Source organism: Lepisosteus platostomus, chromosome 6 (genome assembly GCF_059453375.1).
Source record: "Lepisosteus platostomus isolate fLepPlt1 chromosome 6, fLepPlt1.hap1, whole genome shotgun sequence".
Lineage (NCBI taxonomy): Eukaryota > Metazoa > Chordata > Actinopteri > Semionotiformes > Lepisosteidae > Lepisosteus > Lepisosteus platostomus.
The window spans coordinates 58431244-58447180 of record NC_142616.1 but is presented as its reverse complement, the minus strand read 5'-3'; the positions used below and the strand labels follow the sequence as shown (position 1 = coordinate 58447180).

At 39.7% G+C, this 15937-nt stretch overlaps 1 protein-coding gene across 1 annotated transcript in view; it reads left to right on the top strand.

Annotated features, from left to right (window-relative positions):
• The window catches only part of rnf123 (ring finger protein 123), a 125271-nt gene extending 114344 nt beyond the window's left edge, over positions 1-10927 (top strand). The window contains exons 38-39 of the mRNA XM_088636640.1: positions 7470-7555; positions 7879-10927. Of these exons, the coding sequence (XP_088492766.1) occupies positions 7470-7555; positions 7879-7978 (186 nt within the window). The 3' untranslated portion in view covers positions 7979-10927. The remainder of the gene's footprint in view (positions 1-7469; positions 7556-7878) is intronic.
• Positions 10928-15937: the final 5010 nt, after the last annotated feature.

Below are 15937 nucleotides of genomic sequence, written 5' to 3'. Positions count from 1 at the left end.
GCGATAGTCAGCTTCCTTAGCATTGCCTCCGATTCTGGTCTAGTCTGGCGTCTAGTACCTTGGCAATCAAAACACAGGGGAAAAATATCACACAATTGAGGACCTGAAATCACAGGCGGATACAAACAGATACACCTCTTTGAACTGTCTTTCTGTTGTCAGCATCTTGTGGCTTTTCAGTTTTGAATTGGCAGAGCTAACCACTGGCCCACGCTTTAAAGAGAACTTTAAATTAGAGTTGTTGTTTTTTTCCGTTTTATGCAGACCATTTCAGTTGGAATAATGACTTTCCTAGAGCTGTCTTTCGGTCCTATGGGTCGTCTAGGATGTCTTTTGCCTACTGTCTTGAATACACTGGTCAAGAGACAGCTGGTAGTTTCAGGGCAGGGTAGTTTCTAGCCTCTCTCTCTTTCAGGAATCACCATGTCCCATGTGCACAGGCTGTGAATAATTATAGTGGAACTCTTCCACAGCACGAACAGCAGCTGGTGAGCATTCTGTTTAACACCATCACAGGTTGACTGTATTCACGCTAAGTTCATCCCATTTGCACAGAAACAACTAAGATGTACCACATCAGACTCAGTCCAGTCACCAGAATCAAAATCACCTTTTACATTTTTAAATCCAGCCTTTTCCCTTACAATCACAAATACTACATAGTAAAGTATTAAAATATTCAAATTCTTATCAGTAATACGTCACAAAGAAACAAGTTTCTTCTTAAACAAAAATGGCTGGTGTAGGATGTAAATAATTTGATTTGATTTCTTCTCTCCATGTGCTAGAAGTCCATCTATTTTCTTTTATTTATGAGTTGTGTGGTTTTTTCCGTTACCAGCTGGAAGGGTACTAACCTTAAGGCCAGGTTGTGTCATGTGCTTCTAATAAATGCAATACACTTTTCTACAAGCTGACCTAAATCCAGTTTATATTCGTGTCACATCCCCAGACTCATTCCCCACAATCCTGCTGTTTTTTTTTCCATTTCAACATACTGTCATATGAAGACTTCTGTGTTGTGCTACATCTCAATGCATAATAATTTGTTCATCTGAAAGCACTATAGCGTCCATAGGTGTCATATAGACGCGATGTTTATGCCATGTGTTCTCATTCGATTTAAAAAGGTCGTTTGATATGAGCGATCTGATACACAGTTGCTCAATGTAGGAGACATGCTACTGAATGCTCTTTGATATTGAAAACAGGATTACAGAACTTGACAGTCGGGTTTCTGATATTCAGCCTTGCTGTTCTGCGTGAATCGTGTCATGCTCTTTACTCCAGAGGGGCAGACAGCATTGTGGTGTGGTTGTACCCTGTGCTCAACGCTGGAGCTGGATTTTTTCATGACTGTATCTGGTTCAGTTACAGCACAGGCTGCAACCGTTTTTGTTGTTAGCTGGCTAATTTGAAAAATCATCAAACAGTTTTTAAGAGATTGTTATATGCAAGTTAAGTTTTGCATAACCATCATATGCAATGTACTGTAGATGATTCATTCTTCTTGGACCAACTACAGCATCTCATCTATTGACAGTATTGGGAGCAACACATAACCAAACTGTACTTCCATTATTGGTACATAGATTTTGTGGGATGGGAAGGGAATGGGAATCATGGGGATGGGATAGGAATTATGCCCTGTTCATAATGTTTGACCTCGATACCTCTGTGGTGTTGCAGTGTTTTTTACAGACAGAGGCTGTTCTGGATTAACCTTGGTGTAGTGTTTGGAACATCTGTGTTCTGTTTCTGCTACTGGCTCTATACAGTAAATATGTAGACAAGTGCACTACAGAGAACCATCTATGTGCATCCTTGACTGCAGATCCTAAAGAGTTATTTATACAGTTATAATACATTTGAAATACTGTTTTTCTGTATTTTAATATATTCTAAAAACTTTAATAGCATATTATTAACCCTAAAAGAACCACATACAAAAAAGAACTATGGACTTTTTGTCTCTTTTTTTTTTGCTGCGAGTCTGAGTTGATTACAAGCATAGACATTTCCCAATCCTGTTCTGGAGATAGGGATAGACAGGCTGGCCTCCCATACCTGTGTGTTTCACATTGCCGGGATGGATGGATGAATGAATGGATGGAAGGATGAATGGGGGATGGATGGATGGATGCATAAGTACTGCAGTACCATTGTTGCTGCTCATTCGCATGGTACCTGCATCCTTCATCCACACTTGAAACCCAGCTCTGTCTGATAGGAAGGAAAGTGTTTAGATGGCAGTAGGTGTTTTGTTCCCAGAGTCAGAGGAGAAAGAGATTCCAGACGCCAGCCTGATATTGAATCTCACTGTCAGGGGACGGACTGACTTTCAGCACAGGAAGGGCAGACAAGCACAGCCACCTAATATAGAGCTACATGAAACTGTAGTGTACTAGCCTTCCAAGACGGGAAAGGCATCCAGCAAAGCACGCCCTATTTTTATTAAGTGACTTACTAGCTAAAGTCACCTACGCTATATTGAAAGTCTGTGCTGTTAATTTTTTTTCACTGTGTTTGCACAGTTGTGATAAACCATTCTGTTCACTAGATCCAGATTCACCTTGGTTAGAATTCAGGCAGAAAGTCAGCATGTTAAACCACCACTTCCAAACGTTCAAGTCTTTCCTCACTATCTTCCTCTCTCTCTGGAGACTTCTCCCCAGGTGATGTCATGCTCTTACCAGCCACTGGAGATGTCTGGCTTCATGATGACGAAAGAGATAAAAGTTAACTCTATCTCTATCCCAGTCTAGATTCAGTGCAGTGGAAGTTCAAAACTTTTATTAATTTTTAATTCTAGTGCATTTCTTTACCAGCAGTACTTTGAATAATTTTACTCCCTATTATTCTCATTGCTACATTGCTAATGCTGAGAAACCTTTCCTGAAAGAAACTAACAAAGCTAGTCCTTTGTGTTGCACACGAAGATACGAAGCAAAACCACTCTGTAATTGCCTGCTTTATAGAGGCAGATTTAGACATTTAGGATAAAAGTTAGAGATGCAATATAAGTCTTTTTCAATAAGTAAACTAGGTTAAAAAATCCCAGCTTTCCATCATAATGTACATACATAATCTTTCCTTCCCAATTCCTAAAAAATTAGCAGAGGCTATGCAATTAAAGCAGGCTTTCGCAATTTCTTGGGAATCATTGCCATGTGGGATTTGGGGATTTTCTTACAATATTGCTAGATTTAATCAAAAGAAGGATATTGAGGGATTTGCTGGACAGTGGTTACTGATTACTATATTATTCTTGTTCTATTTTATTTTTGGCCTTTCTCCATCCTGGCTGTGTAAAACTAGGAAGTAATGCACTAATCTTAAAGGAACCAGTACCTGGAAGCTATTGCTCAGACAAAAACCTAGCAAAATATAACGTGCATGTTTAAGAGCAGTAAGAAGAGAGATTTTAAGAGAAGGCTGGCAACAGGCAACTGCAATTACAGATTTGTTAGTAGCAGGAAACACACTAGGTCACCAAATCCTGCTCGCCAAAGTCCTTGAAATAGTGCACAGCTGCCACCTAGTGCAACTTATCTGATGTCTTGTAGAGATGTTTTTATGTACAGATGTGGGAGACACAGGACCAATGGAGAAGACAAAAAAGTAGAATCAGACAACACAGCATTCTAGCGCCAGTTCTCCAGGACGTTTCCATCAGGTCGCAGGAGAAAATCTTTGCATTGGTCAAGAAGAGACTGATGTGCACCATGCTGCATCTCAGCTGATTACAGTAACAACCTGCATCGCCTCGACCTGAGGGAGACACAGGCATTGGCCTTTCACCCATGCTGTTCAGTAGCCATTCGGAAATTAAACAATCCGAATCCCCACGGATAATCTCTAAAAACATTGTCGGTTTGGGAGTAACATTGGACCAAACACTTTCCTTTAAAGCACATGTAGTGAAGATGGAAGAGTAAGTCAGTGCAGGCACCAAGATCCTCTGAAAAGTGGATACTTCAAAGTGGGGACCCAACCAATTCAACTTTGTGAATCGTTGCTGTTATACAGTTCACTCCCATTCAGACCTGCCCTGCATGAGAGCTTTTGCAGAATAACAGAATGTCTAAAATCAAGATCAATGCATGGTCTTTACATACTGGCTGGGGCAGTGCATCAGCCGCTGTCGGGAATAAGATATGATAGACGAAACAGCCAAGGCAACCGTTTTATGACCAGCTGGAAATAAACTGAGAAAGAGTTTCTAACCTGTTAGGCATGACTGAGCTTATGGAATCCCTGCAGGCATACAGACTGATATATCAGTTTATCACGTACAGTATTATCCTGAGAAATCATGGGAATCCCAAAAGGTGTGTTCCACAGGGGCAGGATGCAAACTGGTCAAACACGGTGACGCCTGAACTGTCTGCACACACTCTGAGACAGATCAAAGACTAGCGTGATGGAATAGGTGGCTCTAATGACACAAAAAGAGACGATTGCAGGCCATAAAGCTCCAGCTCATTTGCTGAGTCCTTGGGGAAACCTCTGAGAATGTTCACTGCAGTGAGGGAGAAAGCCTTCACTTGTGCGTGGTTATGGAAAAACATCCAGCCTGTGAAAGGGACACAAGTTGTGGAAAAGGATTGGTGGTGCTGAAGTCTGTCTCTCAGAGAAAGAAAGGTGTGACATTACGAATAAGCAGAGTGCCTTCTACAGGCCAGTTTGTACCTTACCTGAGGCCATACATAGTCCGTGTATTGTGAGGGAACTGAAGCATGCTTTACATTGCTGTAATTGTTGGGATAGATGTAGCTTTAATGGCTGCTGGATATCTGGAGTTTTCTAAGGAACAATGCTGGGGAATACCTGGTTTGAGCAAACATATTATAAAAAACTTTTTCCAGTCCAATAGTTGCTGTAATTTCCCTGAACTGGTATTTATAGTACATTAGCTACTATTCCATTAAACATGAGATAATAGAAAACCAAACAAAGGGTTTGATTGAAGCATAAAGTAGAAACAGTGTGGTCACTGATCCAGCAGTCAGATTATTCTTCAGAGAGCAACCTTTAGCTGTCTGAATTATTACAGATCTTGGGCATATTGTTCAGCTCTGAAAATGTCATGCGGATAAATTATAATTGCTGTAGCTATTGGAGGGGTAGTGACATGTTCTGATGCAAAGATCACTTCGGTAATTGCAGAAAATAATTTCAGTCAACTTCAGTCCCTTAAGTATCCAAAAATGGATACTTCTTAAGAATTGGTTTGCATCTGCAACCAAAAGGAGCTGAAAGTGATTAAAAAACCACATTTTTTGGCGAATACCTGATCTGCATGATAACACTTTTTCACTGGGGCCATACTGTGTTATCTGAGGAATTCTCACTAGCTTCTTACTTTGAACAGCTCTCACAGAGAATGTAAGATTATGCATATGTTCATCTAATAAATTCACCAATTGCATGTCATGTAAAGTTTTTTACTTAAGAATAAAACATATAAATAGAATATAAGTGAGGATTTGGAAGAACATTATTAGGTCTTTTGATAACTTTGCTTTTTGTATTAGTGTTTCTCCATAATTCTCTTGTAGAATATTGAACGTATGAGGCCAATAGGAAGAAAGATTTATGTCTGATTGCATGACACATTTTAACTAAAAATAAGACAATTTCTTTACATTTGAATTTCCCTAATGTTGTTGTTGACTCAGGAATATAGTGCTAAATTTTAGTGATTTCAGATCGTACTCCTAAGGCAATTTCATTGTTTACATCTCCTTTTTTCCATTACAAAAGCTTCAAAGTGTCACATAATTCTTTTCGGATGTTAATTTAAGAGTCTCTTTGGTGGTTTAAGTGTTTCATTCTGATTTAGCAAATGTACGAGTGAGTGCGACTGAAAAATCTTTTACGATTATGGCCCTTTACCTTCAGAGCTTTGCTTCATAAGGTATAGACTTACACATTTCGAAGACAAAAAAGTATTGTCTTAGAAGTTTTCTGAATGATGCATTTATTGATCTCGATGGCCACAAGTGTAACCAGAATCAGATAGCAAAAGATTCCTGTTTTGACCTGGCTGTACTGCACTGTTCTCCGTGTTGAATCAGCAGATTCTAGGAAAAGAGTCCAAAATGATCAATTTGAATTCTGTATTTGAGTAGTATTTCCCATTAGCATGAAAACAGCTGTTTGTGGATTCATAAAGCCATGGTGTTCAGTTAGGGACACCTGTCACATCTCTCCCTGAGTGCCTTTTTTATTCTGGTGCAGTGTATGTACAGTACTGATTTGTTTGAAACAGTAGAAATAATACCCAGCAAAGTTGGTCATACCCAGTGGGGATGATGATTATTGTATATAAGTTTAAAGTTTCTCATTGTCTTTCGGAAGTGACATCTTTGTTCTTTAGCTAGAATCTTCTTCGGCTGGTACCATTTTCTCACATAACATGACCTGAGTAATCAGTAAGTTAAAGCTATTTTACAGTACTGTCAATGTTTCTCCATCCACAGAGAAAAAAAAACACCTTATCTCCATGTCTTTGAGTGTCACCCAGTATGTGAGTCTCATAAGGCATGCAGACTGTAGCTTGTAGTATTTGCTTGAATTTCAGTTTGTGATTATTGGACTATTCTACAGCAGACATAATGTAACAATAAATAGTTAAATTATTATACATTATTATACCTAGCATAATTCATTGTCATTAATTCACATATTGCACTGAACAGCTTGTATAAAATGGCTGTGGCTCAAGACGTCTCTGGTATAGGGTGCATAATAAACCTCTTTACAGGAAACTGTTACTGTTTACAGTTTTTTTCACCTGGCTTGCTGGTACAGTTTAAGAAGCTCTGGTTGTCCTGGGGATGGTGCTCCCAGAACCATTAGCAGGCAAATCACTGGAGAGCTAATTAAGATGTGCCTGTGCATTAAACAAGATTAACACGGTCTACTCCATGCTGATCCTTATCTCTGATTAAGCTAGTGCACTAGGAGAAGCACAAGGGAAAGTGAAGATCCAGGCTAGATTGATCACAGAGAGCTTTATGTTTATGTTTGCATACATATGAATTTAAATATAGGTTTCATTTTCCCCCCCATGATGATTTGTCTTGGGTTGTGATGTCAGTTGTGCAGAGAATCTTTTCTAGGTATGCTGTTAGGGTGTCTTTCATGGGAGCCAAGAGGGAGGATGTTTATTAGGTGATTGATGGAAATCACCTAATAAAAAACGTACAAAAGGAAATTCACTACACTGAACTTTTTACAGGGCAAGACTAAAGTTAAACAAGAAACAATGGAGGATAAAAGTGGTATTTGAAGTATATATAAGCATTATATAAAGCATATAAAAAATTGTAACAGCTATTGTAAAAGCCACCTTTTGTACACCAGTATTATATATAGTATACAAACTAGGTAATACTCTATACAAATTCAGACATTTTCTGATGAGTGCCACTCTGACCACTGTCTGTGTGTACTCTCCTCAGCCCACCAGCGAAGAGGACCTGTGTCCTATCTGCTACGCCCATCCCATCTCTGCTGTCTTCAAGCCCTGCTCCCACAAGTCATGCAAGTGAGTACCAGCACAAGGGTCCAGGGTTCTTTTCTGGAAGAGTCATTGTAAAAGCACCATTTTTGAATTCCATTTTTCTACAAGCAAACATGTTTAAGGTTGACATCATTAGCTCTAAATGGTACGTGGTAGAAATACATTACTTGAAATGTGTCCTGCAAGACTGGGAGAGCTTCTAAAACAACGAGATAATGATGTTGTTGTCATCAGAGCTTCTACGGTTAATTATTCATATGTTGTTTTTCATCTAGACAGCTTCATAGCAGAATGTCTGCACACTTGTACAGTGTGAGTCATTATATTGTTCTCTGTTGGTCTCTCAGAGCCTGCATCAACCAGCACTTGATGAACAATAAGGACTGCTTTTTCTGCAAGGCCACAATCACTGGAGTGGAGGACTACAACAAGCCAGCATCCTCTTAGCACTGCCGCCCCTCTCCCTCAGCACCTGCCCAGGACAAGGGGCAATGAACACACACACATCAAGACTTGAGGAAACTGAACACCTGCTCATATTGACCGCTAACTTTGGGTACCATTTTACGCTTCTCCTTGGGTCCCGTTTTAGTCACAAATTCTAAATCCTCTCCAAGGAAAAGTTGTTTTATGGTCAAAACTCATAATTAAATTACAGCCGTCTAATATTTTCTGGGAGCTGCTTTTCTAAGCATTTGTCCCCACGCTCACAGCAGTTCCTGACAACAGCCAGCCCCTCAACCACAGACTAGTCCCCCTCACTGCCCCCGAACCCCCAACATTTTCAAAGTAAAGTTAGTTATCCCAGAAATCACACCTCCTCCGGGAGTGCCACAAGGAAGCCTGATATATAAAAATAAATGCACACAAAGGCACACAGATACACGCAATATTTCCGTCTCCTGCATAAGCCATACATGCCAAACCTGACTGAATGTCTAATGCTAGTATTAGGAGCAGGACTGAATCACTTCAGCAGAGACCCTGAGGGAGAGCTCTTGATGCAGAAGTTGAGTGAGAGAGTAGCAAGGTGATTCATGTTCTCCTGTCAAGTCTCGAAGCCTTGATCTTTATACTTCAACATCAGAAGAGCAAGGGACACAGAGGCCGTGGCAGGACAGTTTTTTCACATCACAGTGGTGTGGATACTTGCCTCTACAGTAGACTGAGATTTCAACAACCAGATCGAAGTGCTTTTCCTGGCAGGGGAGAATTGCTGTGCCTGTGTTGTCTGAGATAAAAAGAAGATGAATGGAGTTGATTCCGCTCAACCCACCAGTGTGAGACCCTCAGAGAATTGACTCAGCAAGGCTCGGGCACAGATCCGGTTTCCACTGCCCCTGTATTTCCATTGGGCAGAACTATCAGCTCTATTTCAAAAGTGAACAACCCAAGACTCTTTACGTGAAATTTGTGAAAAGCAGGACGTATAGAGATCCACTGCTGCAGACCTGGAAACAATTCTAAGGTCGCCCAATTAGTCAAGCCCACTAAGTAATTTACTGTAGCATAAAGGATGGATGGAAATCCCATAAGTGTGCACCCTGATTCTAGTCTGGCACTGAGATGAGTGGACAACCACCTGTTTTCTGTCACTCTCCCTGATGTGTGGTTTAGTTCTACAGTCATTCTTATTACCTTACCATAATTCTATCATTAGACAATAATGAAATGCATCTTTATTCTATTAGAGGGTAAATTTGATGTACTTCCCAGGAATTCTAACAGATGTATAGGAGACTACTAAAGCTGTCGGGATTCTGGTGCATGTGAAAATCTACACCTTTCCTGCCTCTGTTGCCATCTGACAGAAAAAAAAAGAATCTTTGCTGGTGTGGACCATGAAGTCAATCTGGCCAAGATGATTTAAAAGCAGTCTGTAATACAAATACGGTAAGGCCTAATTACACAGCTGGTGTAATCCGCGTAAGCAGAGTGTTCATCTGGTGTATCAAATCTATTCTAGTACTCCAGAAGACCTATTAAGTCTCATATACAAGCCTGGGAATATATCAGTGTAGCCCTCTGGCAGGGCCATGACTCACTTCCTGAGGTATTTTTGCCACCCGGTCTAGAGTCAGAACATTTCAATTATCTTTCTTTTATCATTAATCTTCTCCCATTATCTACAAACTATATTAAACCTCTGATGTTGAGATCCTTCAACCTGCCGCTTATTACATCCCAGTCTCTTTAATTACATCCCAGTCTTCCACTGCAATCTGTGAACAGTATGTACACGGAAGTCTAATAAGTGTTCTTTGTTCATTGCAATCTGATTTTTTGATATTTGAATTTAATTGGTAGCTGTGTTACAGCTGATAGGGAGGAGCTCAGGCTCATGGGCTAGCAGGGTACACGGCGTACACAAAGAAAGCCCTGAAGTTAATTGAGCTCCTTTAGGTCCTACAACCCAGTATCCTAACAGCAAATCTACTTCAGCCCACTGCAGTACTTTACAGCCCTGTCTTCCTCATTTCCTTCCTTGTGCAATAAGTTCAGTCAAGTAGATTTCAATTAGCCTTTATTATCTGCTTCTTCTCCTGTATCCCATCCATGGTGTTCTCTCTGGACTTATTTTTGCTTTTTCACAGAAAAACTCGCCAACAATAAGCAACATGTTTTTTTTCTTAGAATGAGAGTGAGTTTTGTGTTTTTTGCCATGCGGATACCTTGTTATTATCAATTGATCCTGTGTGCTAACAACATTAAATTCCCCCTACCTCTCTCCATCTTTATTCCCCTGAGTGCCATTAGCAGTGTTGGTCTGGTTGTTGCAAATACTGTGTGGTTGCAAAACATTGCAGAACAAACAGACTAGCAGAGGCCCACAAAGCAAGTGGTCAACATGTGGTCTCAGGCAGGGTTGGTAGAGTCCATTTTCACCCACCCCAACCCTCTCCACCCACCTCAAGAGGGAAGCTAGAACGTCCCCTCTGAGATAGAGCCTGTACATGCTTAAAAACCAGCAAGTGCACCTCTACACCACAGCTGATCAGGATAGCACGGATGCAAGCGTTTGTACTGCTGTCTTGTTCAACTGCTTTATTTAGTGACAAAACAGATATGAGTAGTTTCTTAGGCTGGGTGATGGGGGAAATCTCAGGGTGTGGTCCATTGGAGATTTGGAGGGGCCATTTATGCAGCCCTCCAGTCAATGTCAGTCTTAGAAATGCTGCCCAGACTCGTGTGTGTGTGTGAGAGAATGTGCTGGGGAGAGTGGGATGCTACTCTTTCAGGCACTGGGTCCACATTGCTGGCAGGGAGCTGTAGCTGTATATGCAATGTTAAGACGGACTGTTGTTTATTTCTTCTGGTTTTATCTTTTTTTTTTCCTTTTGTGAGTGAGAGTGCAAATATATCTACAGTGTAACAGCATTAAATTATTTATCCTAACCATTGACTTGGTGTCATTTGTCTTGTGAGGCAATGGTCTTTTACAGTACATAAAGAGTAGGTAGGCAGAAACAGAAACAGTTGTGTACAGCCTGATGGACTAAAGTCCCATTCATTCTTTCCTTTTTATCCAATTTTTCCTCTTTTTTTTTAATCCAGTGAGAGATCAGCATCTCTCTAATAAAGGCAAAACTGCAAACAAGCCATTTTAGAGATGCAGGTCCAGACTCTAGCCCTCCAAGGTCTGGTTTGTAGTTCTACTATGTCTTCTTATGTCAGTGGGTTGGTTATCCATTCCACCTGTATTTCTGGTATCATTTAGTGTTTGTACAGCAACAGCCCTTTCCACTTGCGTTCACTGTTCACCTTTTTTCTCCTATACAAAAAGAAACCTTTTTCTTAGGAAAACGTAGGAACTGAGCTCCATGCCTTTGCTGTTGTCTTCCTTTTTTATGACCGGTCCCATTGCTTTGGTGCAATTTACTCCGTCTCCAAAAAAAAAAAAGGCTTGTTTTCCTTTATATTCTCCTTCATCTAAGCTGACCCCTCTTTATTTTCTTATTCTCTTTGCCATTTTTGCTTTAGGTTTTAAGAACAAAAAATAACAAAGCGGACAGAGAGGGAACTGCAGACTTTTGAGAGTTCGGTTGTTCTCGGGTTCCCACCTAACCTTTCTACTTGCTTTTCTATCTCTCCACTGTAAGCCTGATATATCATGTGCCTCATGTGTGATACTGCATAGCATGGTGTATTGAGTGTTTCAATGTACAGCCATGCTCCTTACTGACATACTAATGAGAGCCTAGTTTGGGCTGATGATCAGCCTGAAGCTTGCAGTATGATTATCATTTCCTGTCTTTACAGTTATAGTACCTGTGAGAAGAAACATTCTGCGGTGAATGGCTATAAGTCTTGCAACACTACTAATTTGCTAGATAACAACACTCTGTGCTACCGTTTAGCAGAGGGGCCGTGTACTGGACTCATTACTGTGTCTGAGACATTGCTTAAAACCTCCATGACAATTTCTGTGCCTCTCTGGTCCTTCCAATCTGCTTGCAGCGGTCTCAGAGCCCAAGACTTGGTCTTACACAACCTCTAGTTATAGTTTTGTTCCACTCTTTTAACTTCGTTTTAATGCGGTACCAATTTCAAGGCTAATCACATGCGTTGCTGGAATTTAAAATCAACAAGAACTTGGTAAGAAATATGGATTAATCAAATACTACAAAAAAGTGCATATATAAAAAGTTAAATATTCTTAATACAGCAGAATTTTACTCAGTGTTAAAGCCTTCACCAGTCTCCCATAACGCAGCTTTCTGAAGGAGATGGCTCTGTGTAGACATTTTGCAGCTATATTCTGTGATCTTCTAAATGAAAATGGACATATATCCAGTAGGGTGCAAGAAGCTAGGCTGGCTTTTTTCTTTATATCTATACCCTGCAGAGCATTGTTTAAAGAAAAGACTGAACTTTTATCTGGCACAGACCTTCATCATGGTTCTTCCAAGTAGTACCTATCAATTAGTTCACAATGCATTGTTTCTAAAAAAAACAAACAACATTTTAATTTGAAAAAATTGTCACGCATAGCAGTTAAAAAGACAGGAGCTCTACCTAGTCTATGCTCATCAAACCATGCATTTTTACCTGTTCATCTTGCTCGAATTTGTTATTGAATCTTACAGAGCAAAATAACCCATTCTGTGTTTTTAATATATTAATAATTATATTAATAATACTTTAATTCTACAATTAGTTAAATTATCTACTTCATGTCATTTTACAATTCCACTATAACTCAGAGGTTTAATGTTGATATAGCCCTCGCTTGTTTCTGTAGCCTGGTGGAACTCCTAAAAAATGAGATGAGAAAGTCTAGTCACCACATGATATCTGTAAGTAAATGACATCTTACTGTGGCGCTTTATGGGGAACTATATCCTGTATTCTGACACTAAATGAGTAATTATATATATATTATATAATTATATAATAAAATTCCAAGTCTGAATAGAAGCTTTGTTGCAATACAGTACAATATAAATATATTTATACATATCCCTCTTTGTACCAAGGTGGTCCATAATGCATTTACAAAATAAATACAAAAATAAAGACATACACAAAAACAAACCCACTTCCAAAAACCGTTTACAAAGAGATTTTCAATTATTGAAAAAGATTGGCCTTTAAAAATATCAAGTGTCTCAAGACTTTCTGATGTTAATTGGGAGAAACTTCCAAAATGAGGGAGCATATCAGCCAAAAGCCTCCTGCCCAGCGGACTTTAAAAGGTGCTATCGGTAAGCCTGCACTCTCACATCTCAATAAACGGTTACGCAGGCATAAAGTTGTTGCTAGAACTTCAACCCATTTCTAAATGTAAACTGTTTTTTGAAAATACTTTCTGCTCATCAACCTGAGCTCAGCACTCCCTGTGCTGTAAACCTGGAGGTAAACAGAAGGACAAAATAGTGCAGTTCTAGGAAATGAAAACTTGAAATGAAGCATTGAAATGAGCTAAGGCTCTTTTCTATTGATTCACAATGTGGATAAACCAGGCTGTGTTTTAGGCCCTGTGTTAAGCCATTCAACAAACGCTGAACAGGTACCAACAGGGGCCAGGGTAGTCCTGCTTCACGAGTTGTCCTATTTGTAGTGTAGCAAAGTCAGCAGCAGTCTCAAAGAGCAGAGCCCCTGCTGCAATCAATAGGAGCCGGGAAACGAGATGCCCAGGCAGTGGTTCAGGATTTTATAGATCATCTACAGAAATAGCCTCTCGGAAAACAAGAGGAAGGATAACAGAAATTCACCCTTGCCTTTCTATGCAGCCAAAACCAATGATAATACAGTGCATTTATTTATAGAGATACACGAACGGTCATTTGCCCTGATCAATAACTCGGGAAAGACAAATAACACTCACACCATGCCGCACAGGTAACATAAACCTGGCAAAGGACACAGGAAACAAGACTGCAAATGACACAGTGCTCTTATTTTAGATTTCGAGATGTTTTCGCATTTAGAACATTTGGTGTATTTGATTATTAAAAAAACATGTCTCCCTTTTAATATTTGCTCTACTTTTGATCCGTCTTCAGGAAACCACTGGTTACTTTGACTCTGCCATGATTGGGATGGCAATCTGTCTTAGAGACACAAATTAACCACAAATGGGCAAAACAGCATCTCCCAGCAGAGACTCAGGGAGAATGTTCAACTCCACACAGAGAGCCCCAAATCCAGAGAGAACCCAAGAGCTGTTAGCAGCAGTGCAACCATCCCTCATCCTGCCACCCAGCTTAAGAGGCTTTTACAAGAATATGTAAAAAGGTGTCCAGTTTTAAATTGTAAAAATCCTGCATTCTTTAAAAGTAAATTAACAATACCTAGATCAGTACAGAAATGCCACAGTCCTTAACTACCTTGATCAGGTCAACATGCAGCCCCATGTCTTTAACTATGACCTGCCTGACAAATTGTTCCAAACGTGGAAGTATAGGCACTGGCGAGATTGTAGAATTTAAAACTTGTCATGAAAATGATTATACCCAAGAAGCAAATCACATGTCATATACTAAGCATATAGAATCTTTTTCGGCCTAGGAGACTATTGCTTTGAGCAGAGTGAAAGCCAACTTCATGGTTTACATATTACCAAAACCCTGAAGGGTCTGTAAAACTGTGGCTTGTCTACAGTACTATCTACAAGTGATATAAAACTACTCTGAGTAAAGTCTCTGTGTGGTAAATAAATTCTGTAGAGATCTTGAGAATGACCTTCCTCAAAGAGATATTGGAACATGGAAAAAAAGCGCTCAACTGATGAGTCCTTGTTTGTGCTGTTTGGTTCTAATCAAAAGCAGCTTTTCAAAGGAGGACTTGAGAGTGATACTACAGTCAGTGTACAACAGCTTAAGTAAAGCATGGGAGCAAATAAAAGAACAGAATATTGAAGATGTCAGAGACATACATAAAATCATTCTATTCCCTCATTTATGAGCTATTCCCTCAGTAACGTTAAACTGGACAGAGATGAGTATTTTAGCATGATAAGCACATGCAGTAAAAATCATATTTGGAACATAAATGTTTTTAGAATGTTGGAACCTGTTAGGAGTTTCACAAAATCCTGATACCAAAATCAAGACCACGCAGGATTACATGGATGCCGAGATAGTTAAGCAGCAACCAAACCACTGGGATAAATTGTGGAAAGTGTTACAGGATATTTGGAACAATATTTTACAATTCTTCATTGATCACGTATGTGGAAGTATGAAAACAAGGTGCAAAGCTAAATATTTTGAACAGCTCACATGCCAAATATTAATACACTCAACAATGTATTAATTTGGCTTTGGATATGTTCTGTAAACTGTGTGTGAAGAATTTGCTTAATATAGGCTGCATTACATGCCCATTTTGTTTTGTTTCTATATGTCCAATACTGTCCATTATATAGGTGTTTGTCTTTCCACAATTACATTTCCAGCATTCATCCATTCATTCCAACATGTCACCCATTTGCTGACATTAAACAAGATTAATCGCACCTATGCTATTGTAAACTGTGCCAGTCCCACAATAACCCGATTACCCCCTATATTTCTTCGAACAAACCACAGGTGGCATTTCTGTGTTGTATGTCACAAGTGTTACTCACATCTTGAGCGAGGGTCACGTAAAGTGTGAAGCCAGTCTTAAGGGCAAAAACATTTCAGCTCTTTTTGCCGATAACACAATGTGTATGTGCACCGTAATGAAGCAAAGAAGAGGGTGAGCCAGCTGTCAGGTAGAGCTGTAAAGGCAGATAAACAGTAATATGCACTGGATAATATAAAGATACCTTGAAGGGCTCACCTTCTTTTTCTCCCATCAAAAATCAACTAACTTTGAACATCACAGTCGACAGATATCTGGCTAATCGGAAAAAAAAGTGACTGTAAGCTGTGACTCAGACACAAAGGTGCGTGGGGAATCAGTTACATTAAAGTGATG